A 16,961-nucleotide genomic window follows, 5' to 3' on the forward strand; every position below is an offset into this window, starting at 1 on the left:
AGTCCTTCCACATTTTTAGCCATTTTGTAAACCGTCATTCACTTCCACCCAAATTTTTAAATATTCAACGCTCCTAACTATATGCATTCTCTTTCACTTTGCATTCAAAAATAATTTCAGTCACAGCCCAACATGTGTGTATGTGTAATACACACCAGCGAGGTAGAGGCAGCAGGGTGGATATGAGGATACCACCACACCGTCCTGTAGATGTTAATGTACTGTACAAAAAGCGCCACCAGCAGGTAGAGGAAGAGCAGGAACTCGAAGAGCAAACTGCTGTCCAGAGGAAGCTCGGGGATGCGGCAGTGGCGCACCGGCTCGGGCGTAATCAGGGTCGTGAGAGGGGGAGCCGAAAGACCCGATGAATTACTGTTCCTGGAATGAGAGAGAGCCATGTGTTACATGCTGTACAGCTAGCACAACTGTGTGTGGTTTAATGCAATTCAACGCGAGTAATAATTCTCAAGTTTTCTAATCACTGATAATTGTCTAAAAATTTTTTTTAAAAAGCCAAGGATTTTTTTTTTTGCTTCTGCAGTCTCTATTTTCTTTCGCTTTCCTGAGGTTTATAGGACAAAAGATGCATTTTCTTATTCTTGTTATAAAACCTTATTTCTAAAAAAAAGAACACTTTAATAATTAAACACATTTGAATCCCCTTATACGAAGCATTCGGAAACAAGAAGAAAAAAAAAAAGTGTCCCTGGTGCAGATATTCTCCAAATAACAGCACTAATGATCTCTAAGATGTTTGCCGAAATTTATTCACTAAAAAATAATACTTAAATTATTGACAGAATCTACGTAAATTTCTGACGATGCACATTTTACATGTAATAAACTGCAGCCTTCTGCAATTTAATTATTGCACAATAGTGTAAGTTCCCATTATTTATTACTCATTTCTACATATTGACATTACAAATCTATAATACTGAAAGTTTGCAAGAGGTTGCTGGAAATCTAGAAAATACACTGTCTGCCCAAAAAGCTAAAGTTAGGATTTACATTCAGTCACCCTTATCTTTAATTACAGCACACAATATGGTGGACAGTTCATGTGTGGAAATGATTCATATTCCCAGAACCAGACTTTCACAATTTGAGTCCTGAAATATACCCGTGTCATCAGGGACAAAGATCCCCATAGATGTGATACTCCGGTTATTCGGAAAATTCAGGTCGTCAGCTGACTTCATTTTAATTGCCACATAACGTTGCTAATCAACAGAAGCAACACCAGATCATAACACTGCCTCCAGAGGTTCGTACAGTGGACCCTACACAAGATGGATGTATCGCTTCATGTGCTTCCCTTCTTATTTCCTCCTAATGATTTTCACTAACAATCTGTTTTCTTATGGACACACAGCTGTTTGGTCCCAATCCTTTAAGTTTTCATCACAATGAGTGTGTGGAAATGCTCTTACTTTCACTAATAAACATAGCTCTGGTTTTTCCTGTTGATTTTTTATTTATTTTTTACCATTCAATGTTTGTGATCGCCGTTCATTAATTATTCATGACCACATTTCTTCTACATTGTTGACGGTCTTTCCAAGTTTTTTTGTTTTATTTTGAACAGCTCTTAACCCAGTTCCAGTAATTTCCTTAGATGTTGTCTTTGCTTGATGCAGAACAATAATCTGACCATTTTAAAACAGCGACTTTTTCTTTGTTTTCTTTGTTTTGGCCAGACGGTGTATTTCCGCTGTATATTTGCTTGTGTGTGTCTAAACACGAGGAGCTCAATGTCCACACTGACACTGATAAATCGATTCTGCAAGAATCCTCACACTCTGGCAGTCAATGAGCTTCATAAAGTGCTCCTTGCTCCTCCATTAGATCTCTACACTTAGCGAAAAGCTGTGATCTCCGTCTCAAGCCAAGAGCAGAAGAAACTCCACCAGGCTTCTCCAGGACGAACGTCATTTATTTTAAAACAGCAGCATTCTTTTCCGGGTTGTTTACACAAACCTGAATCAGAGTAAAACAAAAAAAAAAAAAAGTGAGGAATCAGAATCAGTTTGATTGCGACATTGTGTACTGGAAGTCAATGAGATGTGCACAGTACAATAAGCCACTGATAAGTGAGATAAGAGCGTTACCACATAATCAGTTAAGAAAGGGAGCCACGATGCCTTTAGACTAAAATATACTTGCTGTTAAACAATGCTTTTGCAAACTGGAGAATTCTATCAGACAGGTTTGCATGACGTCAGCAAAGGTGATGACAATCAAGGAGCTTTAGTATGTGGGTGATGCTAAGATCACAGGAAAAAAAATCAGACTGTAACAAGATAGTCCTTATCTCCCTCCATCTGTTTTGATATGCATATTTATTACAGGAACGATACATTTTACATCTGAGGGCAATTTCAAAACTGGTCGCACAACAACTTCTAGAAACTTTTCTCCATTTTTGACATGCCTGTGCTGACTGTGCAGCCGCTCCCATTATATGCATACAGTATCTTGTGGGTACGTTGCATTAATTTCTGAGAATAAGCTACGCAAAAAAAAAGACGAACGCAGAAAATTAGGGATTAGGCATACTGACCATTTAACCGTTAACCGAAAGAATGAATTTTGACCGATTATTACTATTATCAGTTAAACGGTTTAAAATGTTTTTTATATATATTTTTATTATTGTTATTATTATTAGTAGTAGTAGTAGTATAAAGTTTTGCGGCATAAATATGCTACACATACGCTAATGGTTAACTCATGGGGCGTTATCACGTGCAACCACACGTGCCTTGAGACATATTTTCCCGGGCAAGCAAAATGAAGCGAGCGAAAAGAGATGCCTGCTATTTGTTTAAACGAAAAAACTTTGTAGCCAATGTCTAAAAAAATTTGCCTATACCTGATCGTCAAAGCTTCAAAGGTATTTTAGCGTGTTTTCGTTTTGTAATCTTAATTTGTTATTTAAGCAAGAAATATTTAGTGCAGGCCTATTTATTTTATTCTTTTTATTTATATTACTTTGTTTTTCTCTGTTGTCGGAAACGCTGCAGGTGCGTGAAAATTTGACGATGTGTGAATGCGGATTCTGTTCTTGATATGTTCTGGGTGCTGTTATAAAATAAAACACTGAAAAAAAAATGTTTGCATATTTAATCAGACACTCCTCAGTTCTATTTTCCTTCAATTCTAATTTAATATTCTAATCTGATCAGTTAACGATTAATGTTCGGATAACGAACGGCGGTTGTCGTTGGGAAAATTAATCGAAATGAGCATCCCTGCAGGAAATGTGAGGCAAGTACATTTCCAGCATTAGTGGTTAGTAGTACTGTCGCCTCACAACTCACGTCTCCGGTCACGTCTCCAGTCAAGTTCTTTTTCACCAAACTCGCTGATCCGTGTCTTTATGGACGTTGCTTTGTGCACTGGTGTGCAGTCATGTTGGAACTGGTGTGGGGTTGTTTTTCAGGAGTTGGGCTCGGCCCCTTACTTCCAGTAAAAGGAACTCTCATTGCATCAGCCTAACCAGACTTCATGCTTCCAACTTTGTGGGAACAGTTTGGGGAGTCCTGACCTCAACCCGGTAATCACCATGCTCAAAATTCCCAAAGATTAAGAAATACCGAAATGATCCCCTCTCTGCCCCTCTTGCACTCAAACGGCAAGGCTAATTCTTTTGTTGTTTCTGTACACTGAATATATTTTTAGACTGGAGATCAAAAGATAGGAGACAACAGAACTAAATTTTAGATGGCATTTCCTGATATTTACAACTGATGCCCTTCCTTGGACTCGCTGGGGGACCCCATGGTTGGGGTTGGGGTGGAAATTTAACCCAAGGTTTCAACATTTAACCCAAGGCTTCCACTGAGCCACCGATGCCCTCTGAAAGTACATAAGACTTACAATTTGGTTGCAAATCTCTTTGTAAACCCACCGACAGCACTTATGATGATTTTTCCTAGCTTGAACTACAGCTTTTTTAAATCTGGTTTGGTTTGGCCTTCAGTCTTCTCTTTCAAAGTTGAAATGCTCAGCTGGATTCCAGTCTAGCGTCTAGCGATTGACTCAGCCAGTTTAAAACCTTTTTCTTGGCAGTGTGTTTTCGGTTATCATCTTGTTGCATGAGGAAGCTCAGACAGAATGTTTCTGCAGACTTCTGAATCAATTCTGCTGCGACCTTAAGCCATGAGGTACATCCGCAATAAAGATTAGTGAGGCCACCCTAGAAGCAGCCAATCAGCTTGTTTGTCTTGGATCATGACTAGATCCATTCTTTCTCCATACTATAGCCTTTCCATCAATTTGGTTAAAGTTATGGAAAAATAACTTTGGAGAAGGTTATGGTTGCTTTTGTGGTTTACATCTGTATTTCTAATCAGGTTTTCTTTTACTTACTGCTGATGAGTGGATTGCTTGTGTTATTTTTGTCCATGAAGTCTTTATCGAACAGTGGATTAAAAAACAAAAAACAACAACAACAAATCGATTAAGTTATGAATCTTGATTTTTTTTTGTGTGCCGATTAACATATCACCATATTGACTTCAAAATTGATTTTAAACTGATTTATTACAGTTATGATAGAGATGCACCGGGAAATCAAACAGTGACTGGAACTGACTGTTTTTCAGCTTGATCAGCCACTCTTGTCCAATCATGTTGGGCCGATTCTGTATTGAGTGCACAACTTTTTTAAGTGGTGCTAGAGTAAGACATTTTTATGGCATCACATTATGAAAACTTGCGTGCTTTAAAAAGCCTCCGATTGGCCTTTTTCTCCAAACTCTCCGAGCAAGTTAATCTCAAACAGACTCATTACACATGCTTACACCAGTCTCTAAACACCACAAGCGCTAATTAGTCTTGAAAATGCATGTTAGAAGCCGCGTGCTCCCGTGTGGCCACAATTAGGTGTGAAGCAACAATTATAACAAGTTATGACAATTGTTTTTTAAGGTTCAAGGTCTAGGTATCGTTATGTCGTATTGGGTGATGACAGTTGATTCCCATCCCTAGTGGACTGTGGTACCTTGACCTCTGCCTTGTAGAGATTATTGATAATGTCACTGACTGTTGTTTTGGCGGGTTATCTGCACATTCTTATAAATGTGCATCAACTGCTGGTGCTTCATTGGCTGACCTGTTTGGTTGTTAGTATATTACTGTTTGTGTTTCCTTTTTTTTTTGCATATTTCAAATTATTGAACTGGCCATCCACAATGCTTTTGTGATGACGCCGTTTAAAATCCCTTTTTCCCCCAGCTTTAAAATCCCATGGACAGCTCTCTGGTCCTCATGTTGGTTTATCCTTTTCAACAACATATGCAGCCGCCATTGGTGAAACCATGGGCTCAGACCAAGACTAGACATTCAGAGATGTTATTTGTTTAAACAACTAATCTAAAAGGGCATTAACAATCAAACAACAATAAAAACACCTGTCTGACATACGTTCCAATACTTTTCAGAACTTGAAAAACAGGTGGGTTCAAACAAAAGGTAGGATGTTCAAACTTGTCTAGATGCAAATATCAGGAAATGAAAGCGAAAAATTCTGATCCATCATTCTACACATCTTTTGATTTCAAACCCACATTATATAGAACAAAAATAAAAGAGTTCGCCTTGCTTTAGAGGGAACTGTATCTCTCTTAGACAAGGTCTATAATTAAAAGCTCTATAAAAAAGGAAACTGAATTGAACCAGCTTTAGAGTTTTGATCATACCAACGGGCGTTTCCACATTACTCACAATTAATCTGTACCGTGCTCAGGAACAACTGCACCCCCCTTTCCACATTGTTTTTGCTCTCTGTTCTCAGGTAAACTACTGTATTTTCACTCTTGGATAAAGCAGGTGGCTGTACGCACCTAATTGGTTTGAGAGCTGCCATTAAAGACGAGAACGAGGAAGATAACCTTCGTGCTACGCTTAATATTGATATTTGGGGAAAAAAATGTCTGGAGCCAAGCTCCCTATGGTATCATCCATATCTATGTAGGTCAGAGGATGAGATTGGACAGATATTTCGAGGGAAAGCGATGACGCCGCGTCTAAACAGTGATCAATTTCCATGTCAAAGTAGAATTGGTTTTCATATCTGATTCTATCTGTGTCCAAAATACACCGTAACATCTTGAGACCATATTTTAAGAGGACTCGGGTACGGTTCCCGAGAACAGAACGATCGTGTACTCACTGATCAAAATAAACTAGACGTCGGGGGTCAAGTGTTTTCAGGAACGATCCCGGAGGCCCTAATGTGAAAACACCCTAACTCGTCAAACTCTGGCTAACTCCTGCTCAACAAATTAAAACGATCAGGACTGTACATTAGAACGTATGTGCAGGACTAGGTGTCTGGACGGAGCCACTGGAAGGTTTACCTGCTCCTGTGGCCCGTGCCGTTGCTGAGGCCGCCCCCCACCAGAGTTTGCAGGGAGGGCAACGCTGAGCGGCTCAACTGCTGTCTACTCGGACCCCTGCGGCCCCCGGGCATGTCCGGCTCGCACGGTGCCAACCACCAGCACCACCACCAGCGCAATCCCAGCAGCTCCCAGCTTCGACGTCCTCACGGCCTCCTCCTCCAGCGCAGCCCGGCCACTGTGGGGCGGAAAAAAAGAAGATATTAAGTCAACATTTACCTCAGTAACCAGACACGGCAATGTAGAACTTCAACTTCAGAACACGAGATGTGACTTCGGATTTGAAGCACTCCAACGACAGCTTGACAATCTCACTGAACATCAATCTTACTGTACTCTCAGGTAAAACACCAGAGTTTGAAAGTTTGAGAGTGAAATTCCAGACTGTGTGCACAGGAATAATGGAGATAAATAAATAGTAAGCTAAAAATCTCCAGAAGTATCAATACCACCTTAACCATCTAACAATGTGGAACTGTAAGGGGAAATCTAACATTTGTTTTGGTAAAACCCTTCAGCCAAGCAGTTTAAATCACTTCTCCATGCAGCTCAGATTTTGTGGGGGTTTTTTTCTTCTTAGTCTGTGGCACTTTTATCAAAGTAAAACTGGTACACTTCATAACTACATAACCAAACATGAGCAAGAAGTACAGGATAAAACTGCCACTACTTCTACTAGTGCGTGCAAAAACACACTTCTTTACTTTCATGCCTCACAACATAGCCTTCAAACACAAGATGCTTTTTCACAGGCCACTGCCATGCTCTTGCTGTGGAATTCTCACTTTGTTTTAGCGTTATGTGTAGAAACACTCTCAGACACTGTGTATGTCATGGGCTGAGTGAGAGGGCAGAGACGAGGTTTAGACCACAGACTATAAACAGATATACCCAGTGCTGCCACAGATACCTCAACCATGCCCAGACATGATGTGGATAGATATAGGCTACAAAAGTTCACATTTTGTATTTGTTCATTTTCAATGTGGACACCGAACCAAATTTTTCAAACCTTCACACATTTCATGTTACTATATATATCCTGTGTTAATTACCTTATTTTCATAAGAGGAAGTTTGAAAAAGGATAGCTAAGGCTACGTTTGCACTACTAGCCTGAAGTGATGCATCTGAATTCCTTTTTTTTTTTTTTGCGGGGGGAGGGATTGCTGATGTTTTTCAGATTGGATCTGAATTACTGTATGTGGTTATAGATCTGATATACAGTGGCAACGGAAATTGCCGACGTTTTTTTCAATATTTCACACTCATCTTAAAACGCTTTTAACCCCACAACATTTCATAATTACAAAGTAAAAACAGGTGTTTATTGTTGTTTGTAAATTTGTATAAAAAGAAGGACTGAAATCACATTTATATGATTATTCAGTCCCATCACTTAGTAGTTGGTCAAAGTAACATCCTTAAATCCGCTTGTGGATGATGCTACACAGTTGGGCACAGCTTTCTTTTGGAAATTTCTTCCATTCTTTTTGGGAACTCAATCAGGTTCTCAAGTTCATCCAGGTTCAACAGGCATGGTCATTTTCAGGTCTCTCCAGAGATGCTCTATTGGTTTTGGGCCGTGACTCTGGCTGGGTCGCTCTAGGACATTCACAGACCTGTTCAGAAGCCACTCCTGTGTTTTTTTTGCTGTTAAATTTGGGTCATAGTCTTGAACTATAAACCTTTATCCCAGCCTGATATCCTGAGCACTGATATCCTGGAGAAGGTTTTTACTTAGGACAGCTCTTTATCAATTGTCCCTCTATACTGGCTAATCTCCTAGTCGCAGAAAAATATCCCCACAGCATGATGCCGCCAACACCCTGTTTTACTGTAGGGATGGTTTTAATAAGGTGCTGTGCAGTGCCCGATTTCCTGATTATGAATAGTTTCATAATAGAGGAATTTGTTTTCCATGGCCCGAGTCTGCTTCAGATGCTTTTTGGCAAACTTCCAGCTGGCGGTCTTGTGCCATCTAGTGAGGAATGGCTTCTGTCTGGCCGCTGGACCATATAGACCTGTTTGATGGAGTGCTGCAGTGATGGTTGTCCTTCTGCAAGTCTCTCCCATCTTCACAAAGGAACTCAGGATCTAATTTATAGTGACTCTTAGGTTCTTGTTTACCTCTCTAACCAAGACCCTTCATCCCTGATTACTCAGTTCGGTCAGATTTAGAAAGACTGTTCGTTATTCCAAATCTTTTCCATTTGAGAATGATTGAGGCTATCGCGCTCTTGGGTGCTTTCAATGCTACAGAAAGTTTCTTGTTTCCTTCCCCAGATCTGTGTCTTGATACAATCTGGTCTCATAGGTCTACAGATAATTCTCTCAATCTCATGGATTTGTTTTCATTCTGGCATGCACAATCTACTGTGAGACCTAATACAGACAAGTGCGTAACTTAAGTGCATCAATTAGCCACAGGGGGAGGACTCCACTCAAGTTGAGTAAAAGCAACTCAAGGACCACTGATAGTAGGATGCACCAAAGCTCAATTGCAAGTTCTATAACAAAAGGTCTCACTCACTCATCTTCTATACCACTTTATCCTGTATTCAGGGTCACGGGGGCCTGGATCCTATTCCAAAAGGCTTAGGGCACAAGGCAGGGTACACACCCTGGACAGGGTGCCAATCCATCGCAGGGCACACACACACGCACTACGGGCAATTTGGGAATGACAATTAGCCTAACCTACATGTCTTTGGACTGTGGGAGGAACCCGGAGTACCCGGAGGAAACCCATCAAGCACGGAAAGAATTCCATGCACACAGAGACTGAATTCGAGTCTGATCGGGAATCGAACCTGGACCCTGGAGGTGCAAGGCGACAGTGCTAACCACTACACCATCATGCCGCCTAATAAAAGGTCTGAATTGGGAAATGTTTCTGTCTTTTTCTTTTTTTTTTATGTTGTTGTTGGACTTTCGGCTGCTCCCATCAAGGAGTCGCCTCAGCGGACCATCCAATCTGCACACAACTTGGCACGGGTTTTACACCGGATGCCCTTCGTGACACTACCCTCCTATTTTTATCTGGGCCTGGGACCGGCTCTGCGTACAGTCGCTGGGGTTTGGACATTGGGTGGGAATCAAACACTGACCTTCGTCATGACAGGCAAGAAACCAACCACTGAGGCACCAATAGCTCACCAAAGGCTTTTTTTTTTTTACCAAGTAAAACACCTATAAACACCTGTTTGTACTTTGTTATTGTGAAGTATAGTTTGTAGAATGGGTCAGGGTAGGTTAAGGCATTGGACTATGGTTCGGAAGGTCCCAGTTTTAAATCACACAACGGCCAAGTTGTCCCTGTTGGGCCCTTGAGCAAGGCCCTTAACCCTTAGCTGCTCACATGTATAATGAAATACAAATTTAAGTCGCTCTGGATAAGGGCGTCTGCCAAATGCCTAAATGTAAAGGTAAATGAGGCATCCACAATGTAAAGGTCAAGAACAGACACCATGTTAGAGTCAGATAAAAGACACTTTTATCTGTAATTATGACCCTGAACCGTCATGGCAGGCAAATCCAGTCTGACCCCCCCAAAAAAAAGAAAAAGTTTTTTTTCCCCCAGCTTGTATTTACTGAAGCTTTATTAGCAGCGAAACTAACCAGGATTAAGGACCAATGCAAAAAACTCTTTATACTATTGTTTTATAATAAAGACAGTTTTGTAAAAAAAAAAAAAAAAAAAAAATTATATAGAACCTTAAATTTAAACAACATCCTAATCCAAAACCACTGCTTTTTTTATCGGTTATCTTGCATGACACACGCTTCACTGATGATCTTCAATATCTTCAGACTCTTATAAAACCGTACATGAATTTCAACCAGATAATGAGAAGAATCTTTCTCCTCAGATGGAGAAAAAATTTTTCCTCATCAATCAAGTGCTGAGCCAAAGTACGAAGGTAGGTAGTTAATTAATTTATTGTAATTAACTTTTAAAAAATAAACTTTTTTTTGAAAATGTCCTTAGACACGTCCATCTGTCAACAAGCTTTTGCATTCCTTCACTCAGGACTATTAAGAGTATGCTTCCTGGATGTGTCCTTCATGATGGCTTTTTCACAGTCTTTAATAAATTATGGCATCAGGTACACTCTTAGGCCACAAAAAAAACGAATCACTGCACGCTGCTCTTCTTTTATGCAAATCACAAGTGGGGTGTCCATTTTTGCTCGCATCAGTTACAAATGAACTGATATAAGACGTTCACACCTGCACATCAGTAAATGGGGAGACAGGAGCACTGAGAAGTTTTAATCTAACAAAAGTGCGGTCAATTATCAACTCATCTTCATACTTATGAATCAGACAAAGACACTTTTACTGTGCAAAAGTCTTGAGCCACCCCAATAGTCTTATCTTGAACATATGGAGCAGATTCTAATTTTTACTATGACATGCTGCGATGTGCCTGAAAATATTATTTAAAAATAGGTTGTTTATGTAACAACCTCAGCAGCGACCTCATTTCCCCCCTCATCGGTTTCAACCACAGCATCACCAGTATACTAATCACCGGCCTGATCATCTGCACCTGTTTCTCACTGGGTCATGTCATGAGTTAGATGGGTTTTTTCTCTGGTTGAAAAGGTTAACAGATCACAGTGCGGCTCAACACACCAAAAAAAAAAAAAAAAAAAAAAAAGACTTTCCTCTGAAGCGGGTCAGGTACAGAAACTGAACTGAAAATGAGAGGCTAAAGAATGTCCCTCAGGAAGCCTGGAGTACTGTTCCTCAAGAAAACATAAAAAATATGGTATGCGCCAAAATGTACAGTACGGAAACTCGTGCATGTGCGTTTGTCGATGGGGCCAAGCTGTAGCTGAACACCAGTAGTGAAAAGGAAGTTTCGTTTTTCAGTTGTTGTTGGAAATGTCTCTCTCGATGGAGGAAAAAGTATTCACAGTTGAGGATTATTTTCGCTCATGCGGACGTGGTCGTGAATGGGGATGAAGTTCCGAGAGAGATTTAATTAAAAGTTATAATGTCTATTATTACAAAACTTGATCATTTTGGTAGTGTTCTGTCTCAACTGTATGCGAGCAAATCGTCTCTTTTTTGCAGGAGTTTTTAGCGACCTTTGCTCTGAGAATCTGCATGAACCGTCTACACACACAAACACTTCGAACACTTACATCACGCATACCATGGTAAATCACCACGCTGATAGTGTGTGTGTATGGTAGTTATACATGGTAACGTTGGTCTTTTAATTTCAGTACTGAATATTTAGCATACTGTACAAGAAAGTCTGTCTCTTTGAAAAAAAGTCAAGACTTTTACACATGATTGTAGATCGCTCCTGTTTATATACAGGAATTTCTTAATTTGTAAACAACGGGCTGGATTATATTTGACACAAGATAAAGATTTTATACAGACTTGCTAGTTTTAGGGTAATTACATAATATTGTTCTTTTTTCCATTTTACCTAAAGTAAAGGGTTATAATGATGCATCAATCACACTGATGCATATATATTTAACAGGCTGCATAATAAATTAGAATTGCTTCCATGAAACACCAGTCTCATGAGGTATAACAAATGTTTATTTATGCCCACATACCAACGTCTAAACCATAACTTCCACTTTACCTTGAAACCAGAACGGATACAGGTTTTTTTTTTTTTAACCACCAAACAAAACAGCAGGATAAGTGTATCATGTCAAGAAAACAGTCAAAGAGGAACCTGGGAAATTCCTCTCAATATTTAAACCCCGATTGCTGAAGAGCACTTGAGATGGTAATGCGTTTCTGTCGTGCCACTCTGAAGCTTCTCCGCTCAAAACAGAATCGGTTATATCAGAGGCCGATCAGCTGGTCACCGGTCACGGCTAATCGCACTAAAAAAAATTTTAAGTGTGGTCACTGACCAATCGACCGGTTCATCACTATTGTAAATGTAAAAAAAAAAAAATTATATATATATATATATATTTTTTTTTTTTAAAATCAAAATGTATTGCGATTCTTTAAGTTTCACGATTTCAAAAATAGCCTGATTCATCATTTTTTTGAAAGATTATCTTGAAATTTTGCTCATTATAAACAAACTTTATTTATTTAGAACTCCAAATTGCTCTGATTTGCTCCACCTCAAAAGAAAACATATCTAATAAAAAAAGTAAAAAATAAATGAAAGCAAGCTCAGCTAACTTGTTGATGAAAGAGTTCATTGGATAGTGGTCATAAAGTCCCCAACATAAGAACATGTTCCATTCCGAGAGCTTGTTCATAAATCCAACAAACATCACCACGGTACTAGGATACTAAACACAATTGGCCATAGACAGTATAAAACTAACCTTTTTTTTTGTGATTGGTCTTTAGAATATTGCAGATCAAAAACAGCATTCAATGCTTATTAAAAACCTCAAGTAGTTTCTAACATTTTAAAACCTGTAAGAAATTTAGTTGATTAAGACAAATCAGACAACAAGTTTAGTGCTTCTGGAAACTAAAATACCCAAAAACTATATCAAAATCAAAAGTACAGTCGCTCCCCTGTAAAGTTGCGGTTCAGAGTTCCCAGCCTCAGTGGTTTGTGGATTTGTCCTTAGAACCTAATTAATAATAAGGTAATCCTTGCAATTTCACAGAAACTGCATATATCTCCTGCAATTTATGCCTTTTTTTTATGCCAGTATATAATTTTTGACTTGTTTTAACGCTAAACTTTTAAAAACAAAATAATTAATAAATTTTGTAACTTTTTTTTGTAAATTTAGCTACATTTCCATATCAAAATATAATACTGTACTCATTTTGTTACTACTGTGTAGAGTTGGAAGTGTAGAGGAAAACACCACAGCCTGTCACAGTGAATTATTACCGTATTTACCCTACAGTACTTATACCAAAGAAAACACACTTGCATAAATTACAGTACATGATAGGATTAACATCTGTATTTTACATTCTAGCACTGCAGGAGACACAGCGGTACAGTATACAGGTTTACCTTTACATCCTGGTTTTTTTCTTTTTTCCCAGGTTAATATATTCAACCGAGTTGAATACATGATGAATAACTGATGTTTTGGGAGAATCTCTAGTTTAAACTATAAAAAATAGGTTATTTCTGACCATATTCAAAATTCTTTTTTTTTTGGGATGCTCTAGTAACAGAACCCCCACGAATTTTAGGGGAAGACTGCATACCCAAGATTTATAGCTCCATAAAAATTTTAAACACGCATTTCATGCTGTAAGTTAAGAATTTTTAAGTCAAACCTGGATTTTGAATTCCAGAATAGCAAAGTATTCCAGAGAAGCAGAATAACACAAAGTTAAATCTCCCTTCATTTCTCTGTATAATCCCCTGCTACACTAATGCACTTCCCCCAACGTTTCACTCGTGCTTGGTCACCATCAAGCTTTAAAGTTTTCTCAGTACGCTTGAGCTATGATCGACCTGACTGCTTCACATCTGAAACGCTGGCCTCCCAGAAACTCCTTTAAATAGTGCAAAAATGTGGAAACGACCGAGCCACCTCAACTGGGATCGTTCTGCACCATTTAGAGACTCATTACCATATCGTCCTTGAGGTCTTTGTTTTCTACTGACATCATGACTTACGGCACCTCAGGAATGTCGTCCTTATATCCGCAGATTAAACTTTCCTTTAATACAACAGAAGTTTGTGGTAGCTATGAACTTGGCCTGACGTACCAGATTTTCGCGCCTCCCACAGTTGCAGTTGGAGAGGAACACCAGTGATACGCCCTCAGTACGACATAAGAGTTGACAGATGACGCTGCCTACTGTTACGCCTGCAATGGAACGATATATGCAAACACCAATAAAAGCTCTTCTTCTTCGTGGTTGTTTAAAGATGGTTGAAATCCAGTAGGTTGGTTGCATTACCGGGAACTGTAAGTCTCATTCTCCTGCATCTACCCAGTCTCTTAAAGCGATTTTTTTAGAGCAGCCATCCTTAAAAACGTCTAAAGCATCCTTCCCTGAGCTTGTCTTGACCTCTCGGTTTGCTTTATCCGGTACTTCCACAGACACACACTTTCTCCTCAACGCTTTTCCCTTTCAGAATCATTCAGCATCTTTAGTTGCATCACCGCCACCTATACAAGATCTCTCCTCAACATATAATAAAACTAAGAGAAGAGTAACAGAACACATCAAGATGGTTTTTGGAATTCTTCTCTCTGTCTGTCTGTGCAATTTAATAAAAATTACTAAACGAATTTTAATGGGGTTTTCACAGGTGTATTCGGCTGAGCTTGAATTAACATACAGGCTTTGTTCCATCGCAATTGGTCCACAAGAAGAGAAGATATGATACTTTAAAATTTAAATGAAAAAGCAAGTTTATATAATGAAAAAAAAAATCTAAATTCAACAGATGCCACTTTATATTTTTTTTAAACTCGCATATGAGTGTGAAAGTAAATTCCATGCCAATGTACATATACATATATATATATATATATATATATTATATATACACACACACATATATACACACACGTACATACATACATACACACACTATATGGACAAAATGATTTGCCCAAACCTGTTAATTATTGAATTCAGGTGTTTCAATCCGGCCCCTTATCCACAGTAAAGGCCAATCTTAATGCTTCTGCATACCAAGACATCTCGGACAATGCTTTGCTTCTAACTTTGTGGGAAGTCCCTTTTTATATTCCAACGTGAATGCGCCTCAGTGGACAAAGGACTACAGACATGGTTTGATGAGTTCGGTGTGGATGGTGGGGACTTGACAGACCCACACAGAGCCCTGACCTCAACCTCATCGAGCACCTTTGGGATAAACTGGAACAGAGATTGTCGGCCAAGCCTTCTTGTCCAACATCAGTGCCTGACCTCATAAATGCTCTACAGAATGAATGAGAAACAGAAAGACACTCCAAAATCTTGTGGACAGCCGTCCAAAAAGAGTGAAAGCTGTTATAGCTGAAAAAAAAAAAAAAAAAGACAGACTCCATACTGAAGTATGTGTATTTCAATACAGCGCAGTCATTGCAAGTTTGCGCCAATACTTTTGTCTACATAGGGTATGTGTAAACTTGCACTGATCTTGTAAGTGACAAGTTTGGGTGAATGTAGAGGTATAAAGATGAATGGATGATTTAGGATTAATGCATGGAATTGAAAATTAACCGAAATTCAACAACGACCAATTAATTACATTATTGAATGAAAATTGATCCAAAAAAAGAAATGCATGGGATTTGCAAGTAATTTATATAATAAAAAATAAAAAAAACATTTTTGATGTAAACTGAAAGGTTCATGCATGGAAGTCATTATCTCCAATGCAATAAGAGAAATGTGTGTTTGTGGTGCTGCATTGTCTCGCCATATGTTTGCAGTCAACAGCAAAAACAAAAAAAGAGGAACTAAGCAAGAAACTTTACGCCAGCAAGTTTACCCGCCCAGAATTTCACCACATCTACTGAAACAATATAAAAAAAAAAACTGTCTTTCACATCTAATACACTACAAACAATACAAACACAGCATGCAGCTTCAACACACAAGACAAAAAAAAAAACACAAGACAAAAAAAATAGCAATGTGAGATTAGCATCGCAGGATGGACTCTTGTCTTTGCATGATAAGATCATTTATTATAACCATGACATCTCTTATAATAATCACACTGTGTGCATTCGAGGCTCGTGCAGAAAGAAGTTGGTCGCGTGCAGTCCAGTGGGTCGCGTGCACTGAAAGTTAGCCAGGTAACTGCAACCTGTAGCTCCATAGCGACACCTTTTTTTAAACACTTTACTCTTTAGCTCATTACAAAAAAATAAAAAATAAATAAAAAGCAAAGGACAACCAGTGGAAACCAGGGTGCGTTTTCCTTAAACCGTCATGTGTCTCCAAGATACAGCAAGAAGAATAAAGCCGTGTAGTTTTATTTTACTTTAGCTCTGCTAGCTAGTTAGCATATGGGCTAGCTCAGGGCAGGCTAACTAGCAGCTGGTTAAAGTTTGCACCAGAGATCAGCACTTTCCCCCGTGCTTATGACAAGAGCACGGTGTGTGTGTGCCACGCAACGCAGGAGGAGAAGAAAGGAGAAAGAAAACACTCACACATCAATTCCGAGCGGATGGACGGGACGCATCAGTCAATCGGAGTCAAACATCGAGTCCAGAGCCAACATTATTGTGTGTTTTTTTTTTTCTGTGATGCCCTTTAATGACAACTTCAGCCACAAAACCGAGTCACGCTCTTAGGTTGTCGTAATAACGATTTAAATTTCCACAGCGCAGCCGTTAAGTTGCAAAGTTAGCCAGTTAGTTTTTTTTTTTTTTTTTTTTTTATAGCTCCGCTTCTTCCCAACACGCAAACCGACGTGGCAAGCCGAGTCCTCCCTCGCTCGTCCTGACGTCATCGACGAAGCGACGTGGGTTCCCTGCGTGGCGCGACGCGTTCGCCTGGGGGCAACGGACGCGTCCCAAATCGGCGCGCAGCTCCCTACGCATGCGCGCGCTACACACCCACAGCGCAGGAAAGCATTCGCGGATAGAGCGAAGATAGGGC

General features: G+C 39.4%; 1 protein-coding gene across 1 annotated transcript in view; it reads right to left on the minus strand.

The window, feature by feature from the left end:
• tmem39a (transmembrane protein 39A) overlaps positions 1-16,801 on the minus strand; it is a 36,083-nt gene extending 19,282 nt beyond the window's left edge. Inside the window, exons 1-3 of the mRNA XM_053477488.1 lie at positions 16,511-16,801; positions 6,366-6,582; positions 156-378 (exon numbers count right to left, since the gene is read on the minus strand). Of these exons, the coding sequence (XP_053333463.1) occupies positions 156-378; positions 6,366-6,478 (336 nt within the window). The 5' untranslated portion in view covers positions 6,479-6,582; positions 16,511-16,801. The remainder of the gene's footprint in view (positions 1-155; positions 379-6,365; positions 6,583-16,510) is intronic.
• Between the last annotated feature and the right edge of the window lie 160 nt (positions 16,802-16,961).

The sequence above is a fragment of the Clarias gariepinus genome, chromosome 18, assembly GCF_024256425.1.
Source record: "Clarias gariepinus isolate MV-2021 ecotype Netherlands chromosome 18, CGAR_prim_01v2, whole genome shotgun sequence".
Classification (NCBI taxonomy): Eukaryota; Metazoa; Chordata; class Actinopteri; order Siluriformes; family Clariidae; genus Clarias; species Clarias gariepinus.